General features: G+C 42.2%; 1 protein-coding gene across 4 annotated transcripts; it reads right to left on the bottom strand.

The window, feature by feature from the left end:
* Window positions 1-680: 680 nt before the first annotated feature.
* SIRT1 (sirtuin 1) lies at window positions 681-20,248 on the bottom strand. Of its 4 annotated transcripts, XM_065067917.1 has the most exons (10): window positions 18,987-19,525; window positions 16,692-16,808; window positions 15,061-15,302; window positions 13,661-13,813; window positions 11,056-11,203; window positions 8,613-8,692; window positions 5,475-5,661; window positions 3,624-4,184; window positions 3,364-3,445; window positions 681-2,734 (listed from the first exon to the last, which is right to left on the bottom strand). In XM_065067917.1, the coding sequence occupies exons 1-9, from the start codon at window positions 19,444-19,446 to the stop codon at window positions 3,405-3,407; spliced, it is 1,989 nt and encodes a 662-aa protein (XP_064923989.1). In that variant the 5' UTR covers window positions 19,447-19,525; the 3' UTR covers window positions 681-2,734; window positions 3,364-3,404. The 4 variants fall into 4 exon arrangements, with proteins under 4 accessions (XP_064923989.1, XP_021135574.1, XP_064923990.1 ...); XM_021279899.2 differs by lacking the exons at window positions 3,364-3,445; window positions 18,987-19,525 and adding an exon at window positions 19,862-20,248; XM_065067918.1 differs by lacking the exon at window positions 3,364-3,445.
* Window positions 20,249-20,888: the final 640 nt, after the last annotated feature.

The raw sequence follows: 20,888 nt of genomic DNA, 5'->3' as shown, positions 1-20,888 counted from the left end.
CCATAGTGACTGAACATTTGCTGATCTGTTGGTGACCAGTTCAGGATGTGCTGGAGAACTTAGATGTCCTTTATCTTTGAAGTGCAGTTGTTGACTAAAATTGCTGTGGCAATTTCTTTGTGTTGCTGCAAAAGTTTCTCCAGCATCAGCAAGACGTATTTCTTACTTTCTTGGAACATTTAGTGGCCATCAGTAATACTGGGAAGGCAGGGGTGCTGGGTGGTTGGTTAAATGCCAGTTTTAATACTTTATTTCATGTCTCAAGTGTGCAGGTTTTCTAAACGTATTTTTGTTGCCTAATGCGAGTGTGATTTGTGTGTGAGGGCTGGTGGGTGAGCGGAGCGGTGGATTCGCTGCAGCAGGTGTGAGGTGCTGGAAACGCAGCTCAGCTGGGCCTGGCCCCCAGGGCTCTGGGAGCTGATCTGGGGGGGGCAGTGTGCTTTGAGAGGAGAAAAGGAGTTTTCCGGAGGCCACCACTGCATGGGGACCAGCAGGTCATGTCACCAAAGGCAGTGCGGACAAGCTTCAGTCACGCTGGCTTTTTTTCCCCCAGGGGACAGATGGAAAAAAGCGGTTTACTCTGTAATGCCTTACAGGAGCTGGAATATACCTTGACTTTATAGAGTATCTTTTTTAAAGCTTTTAAGATCTAACCAGAAATCAATAAGAACCAGAAGAAATCAAATGACAATTTTAATAGACTTTAGAACAGAGTGTACGAGTATAAAACACTGGTTTTGTATTTCAAAAGTTGCAGGAAGATAGCCAGTCATTTTAAACAGTCTTCTACAAAACATATGCCAGTAGATTACATAAAAGACACTATATACAATATAAAAGAGCAGAAAACAATCCTCACTGTAAAAATAATTTAAAACAAAGTATTTCAATTTAAAATATCTCCTATAGCACAAACTAATACATTGTGACATGCAAGTGAAAACTAAACATATTGCATTCTTTAGTGTAGCCAAATAAGAGCTGTATTAAATTTGGACAATGAGACAACGTGCCAACATATTCTGATGAATACAGGAGGCTGTTCTTAAATATTTATTAACTTGATGTATCGTGTAAGAACAGCTACTATACATGTTCCAAAGTTTAACAAATATTAAAGCAAGGTATATGAATAATGTACATCATAGGGTTCATTCAGGCCAATGTTGAAGTGGTTTATAGAAAAATGCTGTTTCACTGACTACTGCACTGAGCAATTTTAGAAAATGGTTCTAAAGGCCTGGAAACGGTCCGCGCTTGAAAATCTGCAACATGTAGTTTTAAGGCAGCCTAGCACTGGACTGCACTATGTCAGCACTGGAGTGGCTGCTTTGCTTTTCATATGCAAGGTGGAGCTGGCAGGTGGAAAATCATTTTCCCAGGCCGAGAGCTGAGCTCAGCCTACGTATGCCGGGGCACTGGTTTGGTGGGTCTGTCCCGCTCGGCAGCGGAGCAGAGCCGAGCGGCTCTCAGTGCAGCTCTCCTGGGGAAGAGCTTCTTTTTGTGCATGTCCTCACATGCTGGTAGAAATACTATTCTGAACTCAAGCCTTGCTTCCACGTTAGAGCCTTGGCAATTTATCAAATGCTATTTTTAATACAAGCTGCACTATATTTGACTTTCATGTACAACATGACAAACTTTGACCGCGGGGGATCCATTTTGCTTAAAATGCCACTATTATAATTGCTACGGAGCCAACATCAACGTCGCTTCGCGTCCACAGGAAGCATTAAACCCAGTAACCCACGCGTTTTCACAGCACTCATCAGTCTAAAAACCAGAGGATTTCACAAGTGCTCATTGTCTTGTTTCCATTTAACTATCTACTCACATTTAAGTATGTCTCAAACATACAAAGTAACTGTTAAAGCGAAAAATTAGCTGCCACAGTAGGTCTCAGAAAATGCCAGTGTTTAGTGACAGACTAGGCGAGAATGAAAGGGTTAGCAGAAGTGTTAAGAGGTTTTAAATAAACAAACCTGTTACAAAGCAAGAGGTGTGAAAATACCATTCTTTGGTCTAAATTAGCTGTTCCCTTTATATTAGTTTAACATTCCAATGGCTTTTTCAAAACTGTTTTAAAATAATACAAGCTGAAATTCATTAAGCAAAAATATGTATTATATACATGGATGTCTGCCCAGACAGATGAACTTAAAAGTGAACATAGTGACAATTGTTTAGATATTCCTAGTACCTTAAAAAAAAAAGATGAGTTAGTGTTGAGTGCGCAGTAATAGAATTTTATTGAAAAAGGTAAAAAACTAAGCAGGAAAATCTGTTTTAGTTGTTTATAAACACTACATCCTTATGGTTTTGTTGCTCTAAATTCAGACGTAAACATTCATTCTGACATGCCAAAGCTCCTAATGCTGGTGGGAAGTTCCTGTAACCAGTCAGTGATCACTTTACAACGTGTCGCTTGGATGATCAGTCCCTGCAGCTTCGTTTGTATCAGCTGATTCATCAGCTGCCGATTCCTCTTGTTCAACACCATCTTCCCCAAATCCAGGTTCCTCTTCCCTTTCGGGAGCATCCTCCTCCTCTATGCCATTGTAAAACTCTTCGATCTCACTCTCATCCTCCACATCTAAGCTCTGACTACGACATGAACCACTTTCGCTACTGCTTCCGCAAGAGCTAGAAGATATGATGTCGTCTTCAGAGTCTGAGTAGACCTCAGCACCATGGAAAATATAGCGGTTTGGTGGTAAAAATAGATACTGAGTACCTGAAACAGAAGTGAGAAAGTCAATAAAAGGGTGAAAGAAATTATTCGGAAAAGACCTTGAAGACTTCTGGTGAGAAGGTACCTGTATTTTTAGTACTGAAGCTTCACCAACAAATCAGGTTACAGTGGAAACCCGTTTATTTCAGTGTATCATCAGGAGCAGCACATAACAAATGCTTCCGTGGAAAGCTCCGCATTCCTTCTTCCCCCTCCCTTGAACTGTAATGGTCAGCAGCCGTTGTCATTGGCACAGCTGTTCACAGCTGGATTGCCAGGATTTGTAACAGAACCGGCACCCGCTACACAGAGTCCTTGACACAGCTTAAAAACTGCCTTGGATTTATAGAAAGTTGCAATTTAACACCTGGTTCTTCATCCACACTGATTTTTGTAGTGTGGTAACTCATTCCATTGAGAAACAGTGCACTGCAGCTCCCCAGAAAGTCTCAAGTTTCCTGCAAATCGTGCCCAGCCCCAGCTGCGAGATTTGCTTTCCAAGGCCGGTTCTCCAGGGCGGCTGTACCCAACGCTGACCGCGTGCAACCAGCCTCTCAGCACCTGAGCATCACACTCAGGGTTCTGAAATTGCATTGGAAAATCGTAGAAACCCATTTATTTTTGATACTTGCCTTCAACCTCCTAAACGTTGATCTTTTTATGGGGTATGTAGTCACTGGTTATAAAACCTATTATGAATTACAAAAAAATTTCCTGTTGCATAAAAGAAATAAATGATACAATGATGAGTTCTGTAGACATTTGTCTGCACAAAAATAATCACCAAAACCCACTGATTCCCTCAAGGGTAACTTATTTATTGCTTTAAACTAAGTCTAGAGTAAACATCTGGGCCAAAAGATGTAAAATACTGAAATAAGTTAGCACTTACCATCCAGCCTTTTGCTAATCTGTTCTTTTGCAGGTCTGTTTACCCAGCACTTCTTCAATATTTCATTTTTTTCTTTATTTTCTCCACTGTTAGATCCATTTTCCTTCATTGTTTCAGAGTTCATTAATTCACTAGTGGGATTGTCAAGGTTTTCTGGCGATGTCTGTGTGTCCTGAAGCTTTTCCTCTGTGCAGGTCCCTTTAGTTTCCGAGGCAGGATCGCAGTTTTCTGCCTTGCATTCTGCTGGCAGTTCTGCAGACACAACCGAAGCGTCTGGTGGGGTCGTTCCTTCTGGTGAACTAGAGTCTTCCGAAATGTTGAGAGGGGTGGGTGGGAGCTCGGCCGAGTGCATTTCCAGCTCCTTGTGCGTTCGAGGAGGCTTTTCTGTTATTTCGGAAAGTTTTACTGAGTTGTAGCAAAGTTTTGTATATTCGCTACCTAGCCGTTGACATAATTCGTTAATAATAACATCACAGTCTCCAAGAAGCTCCACGTCAAAGTGTAGATGAGGCAAAGGTTCCCTATTAATTAAGATCTGAGGCACTTCATGGGGGATGGAACCTATGTATAGAAAAGAGAACTTACAGGTAGTTACTTCACTTCCACTTTCAGCAGAATCCTACTTAGAAAGTTTGATTCCTCAGACTTTTCCTCTTTTCACTTGGCACAAGATCAAAACAGATGGGGAAGAAGACAAACAAATCTCAAGTGTAACAACAGCACTTTGAGGCACTATGCAGGCCGTAGCTTATCTAGATTTTTTGCCCATTTTTTACAGTAAAGTGTTCCTCTGTGCCACCACTGAGAAACACAGGCACAGAAATATTAACTACAGCAATGTTTGCTCAAGTGTTAGATTATTAAAACTGGTACTATAATTTTTGGAAAGAATTGTGTTTACTTCGTGCATTCATGTTATGTCCTTAAACGCACGTGAAGAAGATCTGCTGGCAAATGACATCCCTTAATTAGATCCCAACGTTTCCAGGTACAGCCTGCGCTGTACAGGGCTGCTCAACCATTTGCTCATATTTAGGCTTCCAGAACCCGCAATTTGTTAACGTAGCATTGATTCCTCAGATAACCAACTCAGCAAATCCAGCTCCAGGACACAGGCAGAGCAACGGTTTGTGCAGTGGATCCCAAGCTCCCATCAGCCCAAACACGAGATTCTGCCGAGGCTGCAGCGCCGTTCCCAGGTCACAGCAGGTGCTAAATGCGTCCGCTCAAGCTCTACACGGGAGAATTTCTTTAGTACCACTAAGTCTTGCACTCAGTAGGCAAAGAAATCACCGGTCATGGTATTTTCTCAGCCTTCCTGAAGGCCGTTTACCTATAATTTATAGTAGCAGAGATATTTTTCCACATCATTTTTGAAAGCTAAAGGTCCAAATGGTCACACAGGGTAGCATTTAGTATTAGGTACTGACTTGAAAAACTCCAATTCGAGACACCTGATGTACTCGATCTGATTTTCTGACCCTACGTTTGTATTTTTAACGATGATTCCTTTCTAAATCTTTCTGGTAACTCTGAAAGCATATACCATGCAGGGAGAGAAATTAATTGAATCTCAGAACAAAGTCATTCAAGTTTTAGGAGAGTAGTTTTTCAGCTTATCGTTACCTTGAGCTCTGCCTGGAGTGTACAAAAAGCACTTGGAATTTGTTACTTTCTCTATATGGCATTTCAGCTTTCCATAGGCAATCAGTTTTCATCTTTGAAAAACAGATGTTTAATCTATTTTTTTTCACTGAATTAAGCCAAAAGCATTTCTTGGAGCTCTTAACTGAGAATTTCACTTTTGATCCAAATTTTTGGAAGACAGTATTACCAGAGACAGTAACTTACTTGGAATCAATGCTACTGGTCTTACTTTCAGTGAAGACCCAATGACAATAAGGAGATCAACTTCATTTTTGTCGTACTTCATGGCGCGATGGAACTGCTCAGGCAAGTTCTCTCCAAAGAACACGATATCCGGCTTCATGATAGCGAGGGGCTCATCAGGTGGACATCTGGGACATCTAGGGACAACCTGCAGTACAACAGCTGCTGCTACTACAATTCAAGGCTGCACCCTTGAAAACCTCAGATTTTAGCAAAACTGACACTTAAATGCATAACAACTCCCTCTTGTACACAGAAGATAGCAGAAAAAAGAATACAGAACTTAGAAAAGTTTAAATCAAATAACTAGTTTATGGATGCCTGCAGTAGGACAAAGGCTGATACCTTCCATATGAGAAAACAGCACAAGGAAGAGGCCTTCCTCTAGTGTCAAAGGGCCGTGCCCGAAATGAGTCCTTGAACAAAGAATCTAATCCTTCTTTTAAGAAAACCTTGTGGGAGGAATGTGTAAAGCAGCACTATGGCACACAAACCAGAAGTCTTACGGAGGAAACCTTCCCCATGTAACGAGCATAACAAACCCCACGCGATAGGGAAACCATCTAAAGAAGTCCCCAAAAAGGAGCAGATGGGTAGAATGAATCTTGACCTTCTTCCTCGGATCTTTCCATATTAGAAGAGAGCTCATAACACATACACAGCTTAAACTTTTCTGAAGCTTTTTATCCTGCTGTCTCTTCTGTTGATGTTAGTGATGCCTTTGCACTTTGAGTTGAGGGGAAAATAATTTGCTCTGTATTAGGAGGAAGACAAAATGAAGACCTCTCACTTCTGATTTAAAGAGACCAGGTAATATTAACTCTGTTTCCATTGTTTCTCATGGGAAGTCAAATGACTTGTGACTTAATGGATCTCTGTAGAGCAACTGATGTCCCTATCCATATCATCAGAGTTACTGTAATGGGCCCATAAATACATTTCAACACCTCACTACTCACCAGCTTCTCTGCTAATCCTCAGAAAGGTTGTCAGTAAGGGGGAAGATCTATTCCAAGAGCTAAAATTGGTACCAAGCAGTTAAAGCTAGATAACTGGCCACTCAATTGTCCAGGGTCCTCTGTCCCTCCAGAAGCAGCACTCCCCCCCAAACCCCGCCGCCTCTGCTGATGTATTTTTCTAATGAAAGAGAAATGGAATTTCTCATTGACTATTGGTGTTATCTGTGTCAAAACCAAGATGATTAGTAAGTATTATGTCGGTTTAGGAATATCCAAGAACTGGTGCATGCTTGCCATTTCTTGGACCTTTTCTTTCTAAATCTGAGACCCTTCCACCGTTTCTTGAAGCTGCCTAAAATAATCAGAAGCAAAGAAAAAGTGCTGGTTTTGGAAGTGACTGACAGTTGTTTACTCAGAAGTGCGATCTGTGTGATGTAGAACTGCTGCCACTTCTCATCCAGAAGGATGGTTGTGTGCAGCAGCCCAGAGAAAGAATCACGCTGGAGGGAACGAGCACGTTGAAGGGAAATCCTGGCAGAGGATGCCAGCCAGAATCACTTCCTTGTGAGGCACTTACAGCCATCAGGGATGGGCAAGAACAGGACAGGTAGTATTTTTAGGGAAAACTAAGGACCTGGGGCCACGTATAACTGGCCTTTCAAATAGCAGGGACTAGAAACTAGACTGTCTACTGGGACTTGGGTACCAAAACCATTTCTGTGAAAGGGGACTTGGTAGAGAGCAAAACCGTTGAAATGGACAGTATTTTGTTTCAGAAATACAGAAAAGGTTTCTTTTTGTCTCTAAGAGACCCAATTCTATACAGGCAACAAACTGCGGAGTGCTGGTTTGGGAAAGACAGGCTACAGAATAAAAATGATGATGGCAAACAGATTTTTTTTTCAGGCATAAAGGAGGAAGGACATGTTTTCTTTCAATAGTGCTATTTCTTGTTGTGTGAAATTGTATTTGGCAATAACTATATTTATTTTGCATTATGAAAATCAGTCAGTATTACAGCTGGGGCCTGCCCTGGAAAGATACCTGGCAACAGTACTGTTATATTAGCACTGAGAGACCGAGTGTGAAAAACTCCTTCAGTCCCACCTCAGGAATAAGAACCCCCTTATTTCTCGTTAGTCAGTATTGCTATAGGCTGCTTCCCCCCACGCCTCCATTACTGAGCACCAGCATGGACAGGACATCAGGGGAGAAGTTTGTTTCAGCACAGAAAGGTACAATGACTCAAGTGTTGATAGGAAAAGGAGTCCTGACCACTAACAATCAAACCAGAAAATTACAGAGTGCCTAGGAATGGTTGTTCACAAGGAAGAAAACCTAAACTCCAACCAGATGGCTTTGACAGCAAAGGAGCAGCAAACATCTGTAAGATAAAAAGTTCTCAAAGATAATATTCTCAATAGGAAAGTAAACCAGATTTCATATTCAATATTTCAGCGTTACAAAGCTTCAGGATTATGAGATTCACCTTTCCTAAAGCTTTAACTCAAACATCTCTTCTGAAAGGCTTTCCTTGAGCTCCATTTCAAATGTAATACCTGAAAGATTTACTTCTGTGTTTCTCATCTAAAGTTGCAACTGTGGCCTCCAAACATTTATGAAAACACATGCACCTGCAGAAGAAGGCTCCTGAGCATTCCATCTCTATGAACAAGCTCTTTTTGATCAGAGAATCAGCAACTTCTCCATGCATCATCACCCTTTAAACACAGCTTTAATGTAAGTAAATGCTCAAAGAGCAACCAATGGTATAAACAGCTAATAACACGTTCTTAGTGTGACTGCGAGTTCAAATTAACATAAACCAGGTATAGATCCAACTTTTTACTTATCCTTTAACCTCTCCTTTTCTTGGAGGTTCCACTAAAAATGGACTCTTACAGCTTTGTTCTGCTTTTTCCCATTACCTAGTTTTTTCCAGTATAGTATTTGCGTAAACTTTTAAATACTAGAGGAAATGCTAAAATACAAATAGGCACTTTTATGAAATACATGCAAAGACATGTAGCCTTTTAAAAGCAGATCTTTTAAGCAATCCAAGGATGGCATTTTGTGCGAGTGGGTTTTTTTTTCTGAGTTACTTATTAGAAAGCTGCAGTGAATTAAAGCAAGTTTTTACCTGATTGAAAATGTCTCCTCGGACAACTTCACAATCAACTTTGTATTTACAGATCAGGCAGGAAGCTGTTGCAAAGGAACCTGAGGGGAAAAACCCATATGGCAGAAATAAGGGTTTTGAGTCATTCAGATTTGGTCTTTTTGCCCAAGCTGTTTTGACACAAAGGTTGTCATGTTGCAGTGCTGTAAAAATTGGTCATTAAAAAGTGATGTAAAATTAAGAGAAGGTACTTACAGTACTAAAAGTAGTTCTTCTACAGGGAAAATAGCAGAGAGTAGGATATACCACATGCATGTCAACAACAATTGTTTTGTGTCCTCTTATGCCCCCAACCTGTGCAAGCAGACACGAGGAGAGAACAGAACCCTCCCTTTCCCTCTTTACACAGGTAATTAGCGCCAACAGCTCTGCACACAGCAGCAGCAGGACACAGAGAAACTGTAGGGCAAAATAACTAAGAAAACGCGCTAGTAAAAAATTTGCTATAGGCAACTAAACCACAGTACTGTTCCTTTCAGTTACAACAGCATTGTTCAAATGGAAATACTGCTCTGAACTGGGCACCCAGCTTAGCCAGCGTCTGTTTGGCAAGACTCTGTGAAGGTGGTTGCTCCATCCAGCCAGTTGGCAACTCTGACTGGGCTGTTTTGAGGCAGCGGAAGGAGCTGCCTTTTTGATTTGGTAGAGCATTTGTGTCTCTGTTGGTCTGACGGGAAAGCTTATCAGGTGCTAACACACACATGGAAATACACAGTGCAAAAAGTCATTGTGCTGAATTAGAGCGGCCTGCTGGTGTGCACATGTCCAGTGAGACTGGCCTACAAGGCCTTTTATCTGTGAAAGGAATAATGCTGGAAGTTGACAGAATGCTGAATAATGCAAAAAATGGACAGATTTTCTCCTAACTATGAAACAAGGTCCACAGGATGTTTTTAAAGAATATTTTTAATTTGCAATAAACATATACAGGCCATACACTAAAGATGGCCTGAAATCCAATTACTGTAGTGTGCAAATGAAAAAATGGGAAGCTTGAACATGGTAGTGATGTGCTAAAACATAGCCATGTAAGAAATTAATGATAAATACCTCATACAGAATGACAACCAAAAGATAATGTGTGGCACACCCACTACAAATGGAAACTAGCACTAGATTTGGGTTATTTGACAGGCAGGATTCCATTGTGTGCTCTTTGGTCACCATGACAGAGCACCGTGTTTGCCCTGATTAAAGAAAACTGACAAACCTGGCACTGAGCTAAGCTTTGTACACAAGGAACCAAGTGGGTTTCTTCCCTGGAAAGGGTGGAATTAGACAGACAGGTCTCACAAACATACCAGCGCTGCTTTTAAATAATTTATTTGCCAGAAGTGTCTACTAAATGATCCAAAGGTGCACTTTAAGAACTGATTTTCTGCATCCTTTCCTTAAAAATGGATCCTTGGCCTTTTAGCTTGACATTTGCAAGTCCTTGGAAACTAATTAAGATATTCCACTTAATTTGGTATCTTAATTACAGAATGTGTATGACAGTGAAGGTCTAACAAGATGATGTTCAGTTCAACTGAACTGGTGATTAATCCACAGTATTTTAGATGAGGTACAGTCATTGAAGTGTCAGGACATTTTAAGATTTCAATGGACTATATTCTGAATAAAGAATAAGATAATAGCTAAACGCCGTCGATAAACAGTGAGAGGGAACTATGAAAAGACTGATTTTCCACAGTGTGTGTTCTCATACATGAATATAAAGAAGCTCCAAATAAATGTTAAAAGGTCTAAGCTTGTGCGAACAGGGTGTGGATCTTCACTGATACACAAAGACCACTGTTTATCAAGTGTAATTTCTGAAAGAAATGTTCACTTCTGATTTAAATATTTAAGCTACCTAACAATAATTTTACAAAGAGGCTAAATTCTCGAGCTGCAAAGTGCACAATCTGTAAGCAGTGGACAGGCACATGTGCATCTTGGCCAAGCTCACACTTGTCTGCTCCCCAGTCTTCTCATGGACTTGGGGTCACAAGTTACCATTGTTCTCCTGTTAAATTAACAACTGTGGTGGACGGTGCCAAGAAGCATTTGAAAAGAACTCTAAACTCTGCTGAAGCTACAAGGGAAAGACCAAATTAAGTGAAGTTTGATGCATTTCATGAAATAATGCAATACATGAGAGTGTTGGCAACAAACAAGCAATCAGGTCTCACTGGATGTGTCCAAACAGAATGTTTCTCATCCTCTTTCTTATGTTATTCTATTGTATTGCTAATAATTTTAGCTAACATACTAAATAATCAACATTTTAAAAGCAGAATAAGTTTCCAAGAGATGCTAATTCAAGAAAAAAATTAATTCCAATAGCAATTACTGTGTCACATGCACCAGTAAAAATCATTCCTACACATAAAATGAGAAAAGAGAAACTAAAATCACTAACCATGACACTGTATTATCCTTTGGATTCCTGCAACCTGTTCCAATGTGTCTATGTTCTGAGTATAGTTGCGAAGTAGTTTTCCTTCTTTGTCCATCAAAGCTATGAACTTGTGACAGAGAGATGGCTGGAACTGTCCTGGATAAATTTCCTAGGGAATTCAGAACACGAGAAAGTGTAAACGTCTTTATTCTAAACGTAGCAACTCACACAGAGCTAAATATTATCAATATGGTTATGCCAGTGGTTAATGTCCGTCCCTTCACATGTTGCCATTTCTCTCAGATCCAACACCCCCTTCCACAGCTGAGCTTCTGATCGTGTCAGCATGAATTGCTCCACGTGGAAGCTGGTGGATTGTTTTCACAGAGCATAAAATCCAGGTTTAGGTCTTTTTTGGTTTTGAGGATTATGAAATAGGAAAGCTTTTTTTTCCTTTTCAAGTGTCAAGTAACCTCAACATTTGTTATTAGAAACATACATGGTTTAACTGCAGTCAGACAAAATTCTCATGAGGAATTTGGATTCCATTAGATTAAGGGAGAGGAGATAGGTATATCTAAAAAAAAAAATGTAGGCACTTCTGTAGGATTGTTTGATGTTTGCTCACAGTGAACAAAGAGCCTGCCAAAAGGAAAAATTAAACGTGGGCACCCAGCTGAAAGCTTCACATGAGGAGCCTGTCTAGAGCTGACCACCCGGCGGGTACCTCTGGTTGCTGTGCAACTAGGAGGACAGCAGCAGCAGCACCTCTTGGTTCTGGGCAGCATTTATTTAGGGGAGGAACTTGACTTCCAGACGCTGGGCTCTCCAGGCACTCTCACCACTAAACAGCAACTGAGCTGGAACCTGACCTGGGAAAGTGAGGCCTTTGTACAGAAAGAGCACAAGATTCACTGCTCAGAAGAAAGTTGGCAAGAAGGAGGCTGCTGCCCACCTTTACCAGCTGATGCTTAAAATCTGAACCCAAAGTTCTAGCAGCACAAGAGTGAACTCTTAAACGAACCTTTGTGACAGCTCTGCCTCCAGCTATCATCCAGCCTAACTATTGACAATCAAAAAGGACTTTTTGCAAGCATTTTTTCCCCAAAGTACTCAAGTTACTCATAATTCTGAAGCTACAGGGGTCTGTGGAGTTAAACTACCGCAATGATCCACGACTGCTCAGAGTGCTGTTACCTAGATCATGACTAAGCTATGATGTGATGATCATCAGATATTCATGTGCTCCCAACGGCTTTTATATTTTAGTCTGAAGAAGCAAGACGTGTCCTGCCACTGAGCCCTGCAGATTGCTTTGGCCAGTCTTTGCTCCTAGAATTAAAGGAACTTGAGATTTCACGGAATTAAAAATCAATATTCCAGCTGAGATGACAGACAGAAAAGGAGAAGGAAATTATTTTAGTAAAAAATTAGCCAAATTGGATTTGGACTATTCTGGAAAAACCTGTGTATGAAGAAGCTTCAAGTAAGTTGGGTTTTTTGTTTGCTCTGTGGTTTCTTGTTTTATTGTTAAAAAACCAATGAACTGTGTATACTAATGAGCATCAAAATATGTCATATCTGAACAGGTTTTCAGAGAAAGACAGGCAGCTGAAGAACACTTTTAATTTTCTTTTCCAATCTTTATAAAATAATAGAGCAGTTGTATAGATTGTGAGCAAAGGTAAGAACGAGTGAGCACCACTAGCAGTGACTGATTTTTCACAAGTCCTTGCTGGTCCTGTAGTAATTCTTATTTTGGTTTTGATGTTTTTTTTCCATCCTGAGGAAATTACAGACTAAATGCCATTACTTTTTTGTTTCTACATATGTCTAGAGCTTCTATAACTCCTTCTTGTCTCTGAGATGTACTCTCTGCTTTTTGAACTGTTTAATATCACTAACAACTTTCCAAAAACTGCTGTGTTCCCCCTGTTAAGCAGTCCCTGCAAAAGGGCTTTCATTCTATGAATTCTCTAAGATGTACAGATACTTGTCACAGCTATACCAAAATCAGAAACAAGAACAAACTTATTAGTGTATGAAACTGCTTTAGTCCTCTTTGCTGTAAATCCAGTGATAAAATGTGAATGTGTTGTATGATGCTGCAGAGCATATCACAGGATATCCAGTTCAAATGTAGCTTTCCACGTTACTCGTGTGCTGGCCAAAAGTTTCTCGTATTCTTTCATTTTTCAGGTAAAGTAACAGCAGCTAAGATTATTGGGGTTTGATCAAGTAACTACTTATCCTCCCTGAAACTGGAGATACTGTCTAGAATGATTATACTTATAACAGGAACAGTAAAAATAAGCTTTAAAAGGAGAGAGAGAATGTTGCGAAATATTTCTCATACGGCTTATCTGTGGTTGCATGCAATGATGGAAGTAACACTGCGGATATAGAATTGATACATTGCAAAGACCTGCCCAAGGAGAGAGTTATCATGCCACTGAATGAGACCTCTCATTAAAGGAAGTTCAATATATTAACATGTTTTTCTATCTTGTTTATAAAAAAAGATAAAGATAGCATTTTGTTAACATAGTTTTATATCTGATTTATGCATTTTACCATTGTTATCTTACTTTACTGACCAAGATAAGAACTGTTGGAAAAACCATACCTTTGCAAACTTAAAAAATGGCCTGGGGTCCTTTCTGAAGTATTCTATATCAAACATTGCTTGAGGATCTGGCAGGTCTGGGAAGTCTACAGCAAGGCGTGCATAGATGCCGTCTCTGGATCTAAAGTCAGGTATTCCACAAGACACTGACACCTGAAATATATTTTTGCAATCTGAAATAAGGAAAACTACATATTGGGCTATTAAAGACTTGCTATGATACAAACTATTTGGGAAACCACATTTCTGTATGCTCACAGTAATTAAGAACAAAACCAGTCTGGGTTCTCTGTATTTATTTTTCCTTTTCTTTTTTTTTTGGACCAAGATAACAAATACCAAATCACAAGCAGAAGAAACAGTCTGACAACTGGGGAGAAAAACCTTTAGTACAACCCATACAGGCAGTTATAAAACACCAGAACTTACTTTCACTACTGGAAGTTTTCTAAGGAGTGAACAAGAATTTAAGGTAGTGTTACATTAAATTTGATTAGTAAATGTTCATTGACCTCCCAACTTTCCAACTTAGGTTTGGACAAGGTGGTTGATTTTTATTTCTTTTTTTACATCCTAACACAGTAGCAGAATAGATTCTTACTTTTGATGAATAAGCTCCCTTTGATAAACAAGCGCTGTTTATCAAAGCAGTCAATAAAGACTAAAATTTATTGTCTCATACAATAAATGGGAAGAGGAGGAGGAACAGGGGTATGATAGCGATTACAGGAAGAGCAAGATTGGGTGAGAGAAGCTGTAGTGCTTTTGTGACAAACTGATTTGAATCACAGCAGAAGCAAAAACTGATCGACTTTCATATCAAGATCTGGTAAACAGCTAAAAGGCTGCAAATGTACAACAGTTTAAAAATGTTCTTTAGAAAAACAGTGACTAATCAATCCTGTTACTATCACAAAGTAGCACATGTTAAAAGAAAAACTCAGTCTACTGAAATCTAATTAAGCTCTCCTTATAATTCTCCCCTGCTGACCATTTTCTTTTTTTTTCCTTTTGATTCCTAGTCTTCTAGTCCCTCTGCCTCCATCAGGTATTTTAGGAAATCCACTGAGATTAAAAAAACCCCAATCATTAGCTGTTTGAAATGAAAAAATTACTAGGATAGAAAATGTTTTGGAACAGGTAGGTGTGCTCTTGTTCCATAACTATTTTGCATGGAAGCAACTGTTTAAATGTTTATCAATATTTTATTATAAAGAGAGATCTTGTCACTTCCAACTGAAGCTCCAGTCTGGCAGTGTGCATCTTTCTAGCAGAGAGCTGCGCCTCCTCTTCCCATCTAGCACAATTATTTGATTACAAATGCTGTGAAGGTCACATCATCCACCTGCTGTAAAGCACCACACAGGTATTTAACCTCACTGTCATTGCACAATACATACCCCAGCTCCAGTCAGGACCATTATTTTTTTGCATTCTTGTAAAAGTTTCACGGCATCATCGATAGTATTAACATCTTTCCGTTTTTTCCTTTTTGGTGGTTCTGAAAGAATGTTTATAACAATTTGCCACAGCGTCATATCATCCAGTTCCGGTGGAGGGATGGTTTCTGGCAGCAGGTCTTTCAGAATGGTCCGTGGGTCTGTACCTAACATGAGATGCTGCTGCACAAAAGTGTAGGGACCTAAGAAAAAATAAAAAAAAATAGAAATATTTAAAATTAGGTCAAGCACTTCAGATTATTGCGATCATTGTCCCATTTATTAATGCTTGCTACTACAATTTTATTAATCCAATTTAATGCTTTGTTCATCAAAACCCCTGAAGTTTTGGTCTAAATTCTGAAGTGATACTATAGCTAGGGTTTTTACTTATTTCTCATTACTTCATGTTAACCCATGAAAGATTTCATAGAAAGTTACTCAACCTAGGAATCCCAGGTCATAGCAAGCTTGATGGCTCTCAGAGGTGCACTTGTTTAGCAACAAGATTTTAACAAGGTATCTCCATTTTTGGCTTCACTTGTATATTTCCACCATTTTGTAACATATTTACAGTAATAAGTTGAAGAGACAACAAACATACATATACTTCCTAGTCATATTATGAAACATCACTCTTAAGAGACAAATAAGGCCCACCAGTCCATGGAAGGATGTTGTTCTGTTAGTTGTCTCACAGTGACCATTTCAAACACGACCTCCTAAAGCCAGGAAATCAGACTTTCCAGAAACACTCTGGATTAGAGTGGTAGAAGAAAAACAGGTAAATCTTAGAATAAGAAGCTGAACTAAGACAACCCGAAGAGCTATAGTAAGGCCAGTTAGAATTCATGTAAAGAAAACAACTGTGATATGTATTCACCCAAAAGGTACCAACAGAGATCATCTGACAGGGATCAGCAAAGACAACATATGGAATATTGTGTTGTCATAATGCGTTTTCTTGCTGCTGTTCTTGTCAATAGTGGCAAAATGAACACTGCGGTATTATCTGTGATTCTATAATTATCATGTCTGTGATAATTATAGACAAAAGGCCTCAAGTGCCAACCCCCTGTGCCCTGGCAGCGACCGCAGCAGTTCTGTGTGTCAGGCAAGAACTTTCCTCGTGGCCGTGCTTAACTTATCTACTGCTAATATGCACTATACACACAGACCAATAACTCCCAAACTGGTGTCACACTTAGGACGGTGAGCCCTAGAGACTGGCTGAAGTCATACAAGATCCATCTTCTTGTTCCTTAAAGTATTAATACCACTAAGGAAATAGGCTAGAAATATGCCACAAATCTGTTCGATTTAGTGGGACTGCATGTATGCTTTTAATACACATCACAGCAGGATAGCTACACAAAAAAGACATCGACAATTTTAATCAAAATACAGCAAGTTTAAAGAGGTTCATTCTTAAACCCCTTAAAAACCATACGGAACAGAGTCAACAACTCTATGCTGCTTAAAATCAGTAATTGCCAATTTTTTTGCAACAGAATGAATCATTTGAAGACTGGGAAGAAAAAAGTAACTGTTCAAAGGCAAAGAGCATCTAAGAACATTATATAGGCTTCTACCTATACGTGGTCTTGGGGTCCAGTCACTAGAACTTGCATGTGAGGCTCTGTCATCTTCATCACTGTCACAGGAGTGAAAACCATTGGCTATGATTTCATCACTAAAAAGGAAGTTATCTGCAAGACATCACAACAAGGAGGGTTACACTGGAGACAAACAGCACAGATATAGGTTTAAATATATCATAAAACATACAATTTTAAAAGATAATTGCAATGAATAACGAAGAGGCAGTTTCATCACTTAAGAGAAAATTTCTACCATTTTTGAGTTTCTAGATGTGCTTTCAAGCCTTCAGTAATTTGCTGTCTTAATACTGGGCTTTAGTAGGCTGGACGTTGACCTTAGTGAAATTTTCATTCTAGATAGGGTTGGACATTAAGGGGTTTTTGTATATTAAAAATAATCCAAGTGTTTTAAAAATACACTTAAAAATCCTTTCTCTTACACAGCTCACTGAGAAATGGGATTAACTGAAAACATGTCACCATTTATAGACTTATCTTTGACTTGGTTTTGAGAGCACAACCTTTTAAAAGAAAAAAACCACCTGAGCAGCTCATTAGAACAGACTACTAAATCTTTGTTATTGTGTGTGGGTTTTTTAATTAAAAATAGCCACAGCAACTGTAGCTTAATTTGTTGAAAACCTAAGACTATCTACAAAGGAGAACAAGTTTCAGTCATGCTCGCCAAAGCAAAGAATTCCTATAATAGTTTTCAATATCTCTCTGAATACACCCCAACACTATTTTAGCTAGGTTATTTGCCTTTACTCTTCAATAAAGACCAGCACAAAACATCATTTTTTTTTATTCAGAGATTGTGTTGTCCTGTTCTTTCCCTTGTTTGCACAAATACTTTATTCTGATTAGAATGGAAAGAACTAGAGGACAGAAATTTGCTTTTTGTGCTTGCTGTCTTGTTCATCTGAGACCATGGGTGCTCTTTCAACATTACTATTTCTTATTAGTAATCTACGTATTTACAGGATTTCACTTCCACCTCATTACGCATGAAGTCAGTGAACATATGCAAAAAGCATCACAAAGAAGAAAAAAGTTGATTAGTATATATCAGCAAGTGTGAAGTGCAAGTGTTACAAAAAAAAAAAATCTCTTATGTCTGCAATGTAAAGAATCAAAGCGTATGTTGTTAAAGACTCAACGTATACAGGTAACATTGTCTTGTATTTAAGAAACACTTTTATAGATACAAACAGGCTAAACTAACAGTTTAAATTGTAACACTCTCTGTGTATTCAGTTCCTCAAGGGAATACAGGGCTTGCTTGCCAAAACATGCCTGAGGAGCTGAGCAACTTATGAAAAAGGCACTTACAAGGAATCATTAGCTTTACTCTTGTGCTGTTCTAATGGAGCTTTTGAATGCCAAGGGTGTTCCGAGCACATCATACAGCTCTGGTGCCTTTGGGACAGATTTTGCACAGGCAGAAATTTTCTGATGAGTTTTATTACAGAGTTAAAGGTAAAATATCTTTAACTGCATTCCAGGATTCTGCTGGCGGAATGCAGCGTCTTATACCTTTTAGGAAGACTTCCAAAGCACTGCCTTAAAGAACAAACCAAACCCCCTCAAAAACTTATGTTTCAGGAATGCAACGCAAGGTACTTTCATACTGAGTCTGCTTCAAATATGATCTGCAAAGATACTTCTAAAGATTACAGGTCAGTTTTTGCTGCAGTCACTGAAATCTGAACCAAGACTGTAACTTGAAGAATGGGTCAAGACTGCTGCTCCTGTGCTTTCTGTGCAGGTTTCCAAGAAACAGAAATAACTTTCATGGCAGAAAGTGTGGAAGGGAAACAGGGCTTATGACTTTTCTTTTTTAATAACTGTTTCCAGCAACACAGCACAATAAATATTTTCGGAAACGAGAGCTGAGCCGATGTGCTGCTATGCAGCCCAGCACAAACAGCAACAGGCTTTGACGAGGGCTGATCAGAGCTAGAATCGATCAGGTTTAGAAAGACGTGCGCAGCCCGCTCGGGCTGGCTGGAGCAGCGCAGCGCGCCGGGCCGGCACCGGCACCGCCCGGAGCGGAGCTCCCGCTGCTCGCGGCGCCCGCTCTCCCGGCACCGGCCCCGGCCGGCCCGGGCTGCGGCAGCGGAGCACCGGCCCCCGCCAGCGGCCCGGCCCGCGGGGGAGCCCGGGCGGCCGCGGGAAGGCAGCGGTGGGAACAGGCGTCCCGAGAGCCGCGGCCGCGGCCGCTCTCGCTGCGAGGGACGCCCCGCGGGCCGGGCGGAGGGGGAGGGATAGGGTGCGGGTCCTCACCGGGATGCGGGGCCGGCGCCCCGGCCGCCCCGTTTGAACACTGCGCCCGCCTGCAGCCAATGGCCGCCTCCGCTGCGTCTTCGCCGGGCGCCGCCTCCGCCCCCTCCCCCCGGCCCCGCTGCCGCGGAGGCGGCTCCGCCCGGGGCAGGCCCCACAGCCCGGCCCTATTGTCCGCGCCGCTCCAGACCGCCGCTGCCGCCGCCTCCTCGTCCTCCTCCTCCGCCCGGCCGCCGCCATCGGCGGTCACCGCCGCCGCCTCACCCGGCAGCTCCGCCGCCACAGCGGCGACGGGCGGCGGCCCCGCGCCGCGGTCCGGGCGCTGGGCGGCCGCCGGGCCCCGCCCGCAGCCGCCGTCTTCCGAGTCCAGGCGCTGGCGCTTCGGAGCGGGCTCGGCGCTCTCGGCCGCGCCGCCGGGGCCGCCGTCGCGCTGCCGGAGGAGCGGAGCCTCCTCGTCCGCCATCTTGGAGCAGCAACCGCCGCCCCCCTCCCGGCCGGCGCAGCGCGCAGCAGCGCCACAGCCCCCACCCCCGGGGAGCGATTTAAACCCGGCACGTGACCGCGCCACCGCCCACGCGGGCACCCGCCCCGCGGAGGCCGCAACAACAACAAACCGGGTCACGTGAGGGAGGGCGGGAGGCGAGCGGGGTGCTGCCCGGCGTCACGTGACGCTGGTACCGGCTCACCTCCCCCACCCCCGTGCCGCGCACGCCCCTCGCGCCATGGCGGTTTCTGGTCACGTGGCCGCGTGTCCCCGCTCGGCCGCGCTGAGGGAGCGCAACGGGCCCGGAACCCGCGGAGGGTGCGGGTCCGGCTCACCGCCGCGGGAACGGGGAACCCCGTCCCTGTGGAGCTTGTCCCGCCCGTCCGAGGCTTACCCGCAGCGCGCCCCGCCGCCGGCAAATGGCGGCTCCGGCGTGACTTCCCGGGACTCGGTGTTCCTCCCGTCACAGGCCGCAGAACACTCCTCGGGCCTCTGTGTCGTGTTTCTCAGAGCGTCAGGCGGTGAGCGCAGGTTCCCCGGGAACGAGCGGTGTGTCCCGGCATAGGCTGCTTGGAGCTGTGCCCGTGCCTGTGCCCGCTGCGGGGAAAGCCGCCGGGAGCAGCCGAGGCGTTACCCGGGAGCACGTCTGCCGGTCCCGCAGCGGTACCCGGGATTTCCAGCAGCCCTTCGCCCTCTGTAACACACAACAGAGCTGAGCTTTAGAAGAGAAAATCTTCTAATCGGGATCACAGCTTCTGCTAGGGAAACGTCTTGCACCTGTGGGTTGAGCTTTTGGTAAGGATAGCTAAATGTGTTACAGCACCATGACATTTGAACTCCCCAGTGGCAGGAGGACTCTCCCCGTAGTGTAAACACAGAGGTACCACCGTGGGCTTTCTTAGACATCTGGTCTGGATAGAACTTGTCCACTTTCCTAGGACCAACACAGAAGTTTTGATTTAAACTCCGTGGATATAAATGTAAATATTGTTTTGTTACTGCTAAACATCACAAACTATTTACAGAGTAGTTTTAGTGAATTTAATACATCCAAAGCTTAGTGGCAAGACCAAGATTAGACTGGCAGAGTTTCTCCTTTGCGGGCCTTGATAACAGCTTTTAAAAAAAACCCCTTGGGTTAAATTTGTTGAAATGTGTTTTTTGGCTTCAAAAGGCATTATGTTATAGATAACTGACTTTATAGGTGGTATATGTATTGGGGGAGGATTTTTTTTTTCCTTTTTTTTTCCAGGTGTTAACAACCCCCCAAAAGATGTACCTTCCTGTTTCTCAAGAATAAGCTGTTAAGTAACCAGATGCGAATCAGAACATTTTTTTATTATTCTGTGCAAACTTGTGTGCAAGTAGTCTTTTTCCTTATTGAGCCTGAGGCAAGACTCAGATGAAAGGAAGTACAAGGT

Source organism: Columba livia, chromosome 6 (assembly GCF_036013475.1).
Source record: "Columba livia isolate bColLiv1 breed racing homer chromosome 6, bColLiv1.pat.W.v2, whole genome shotgun sequence".
Lineage (NCBI taxonomy): Eukaryota > Metazoa > Chordata > Aves > Columbiformes > Columbidae > Columba > Columba livia.
The sequence above is the reverse complement of the archived record's forward strand: the minus strand, read 5'-3'. Positions and strand labels throughout refer to the sequence as shown.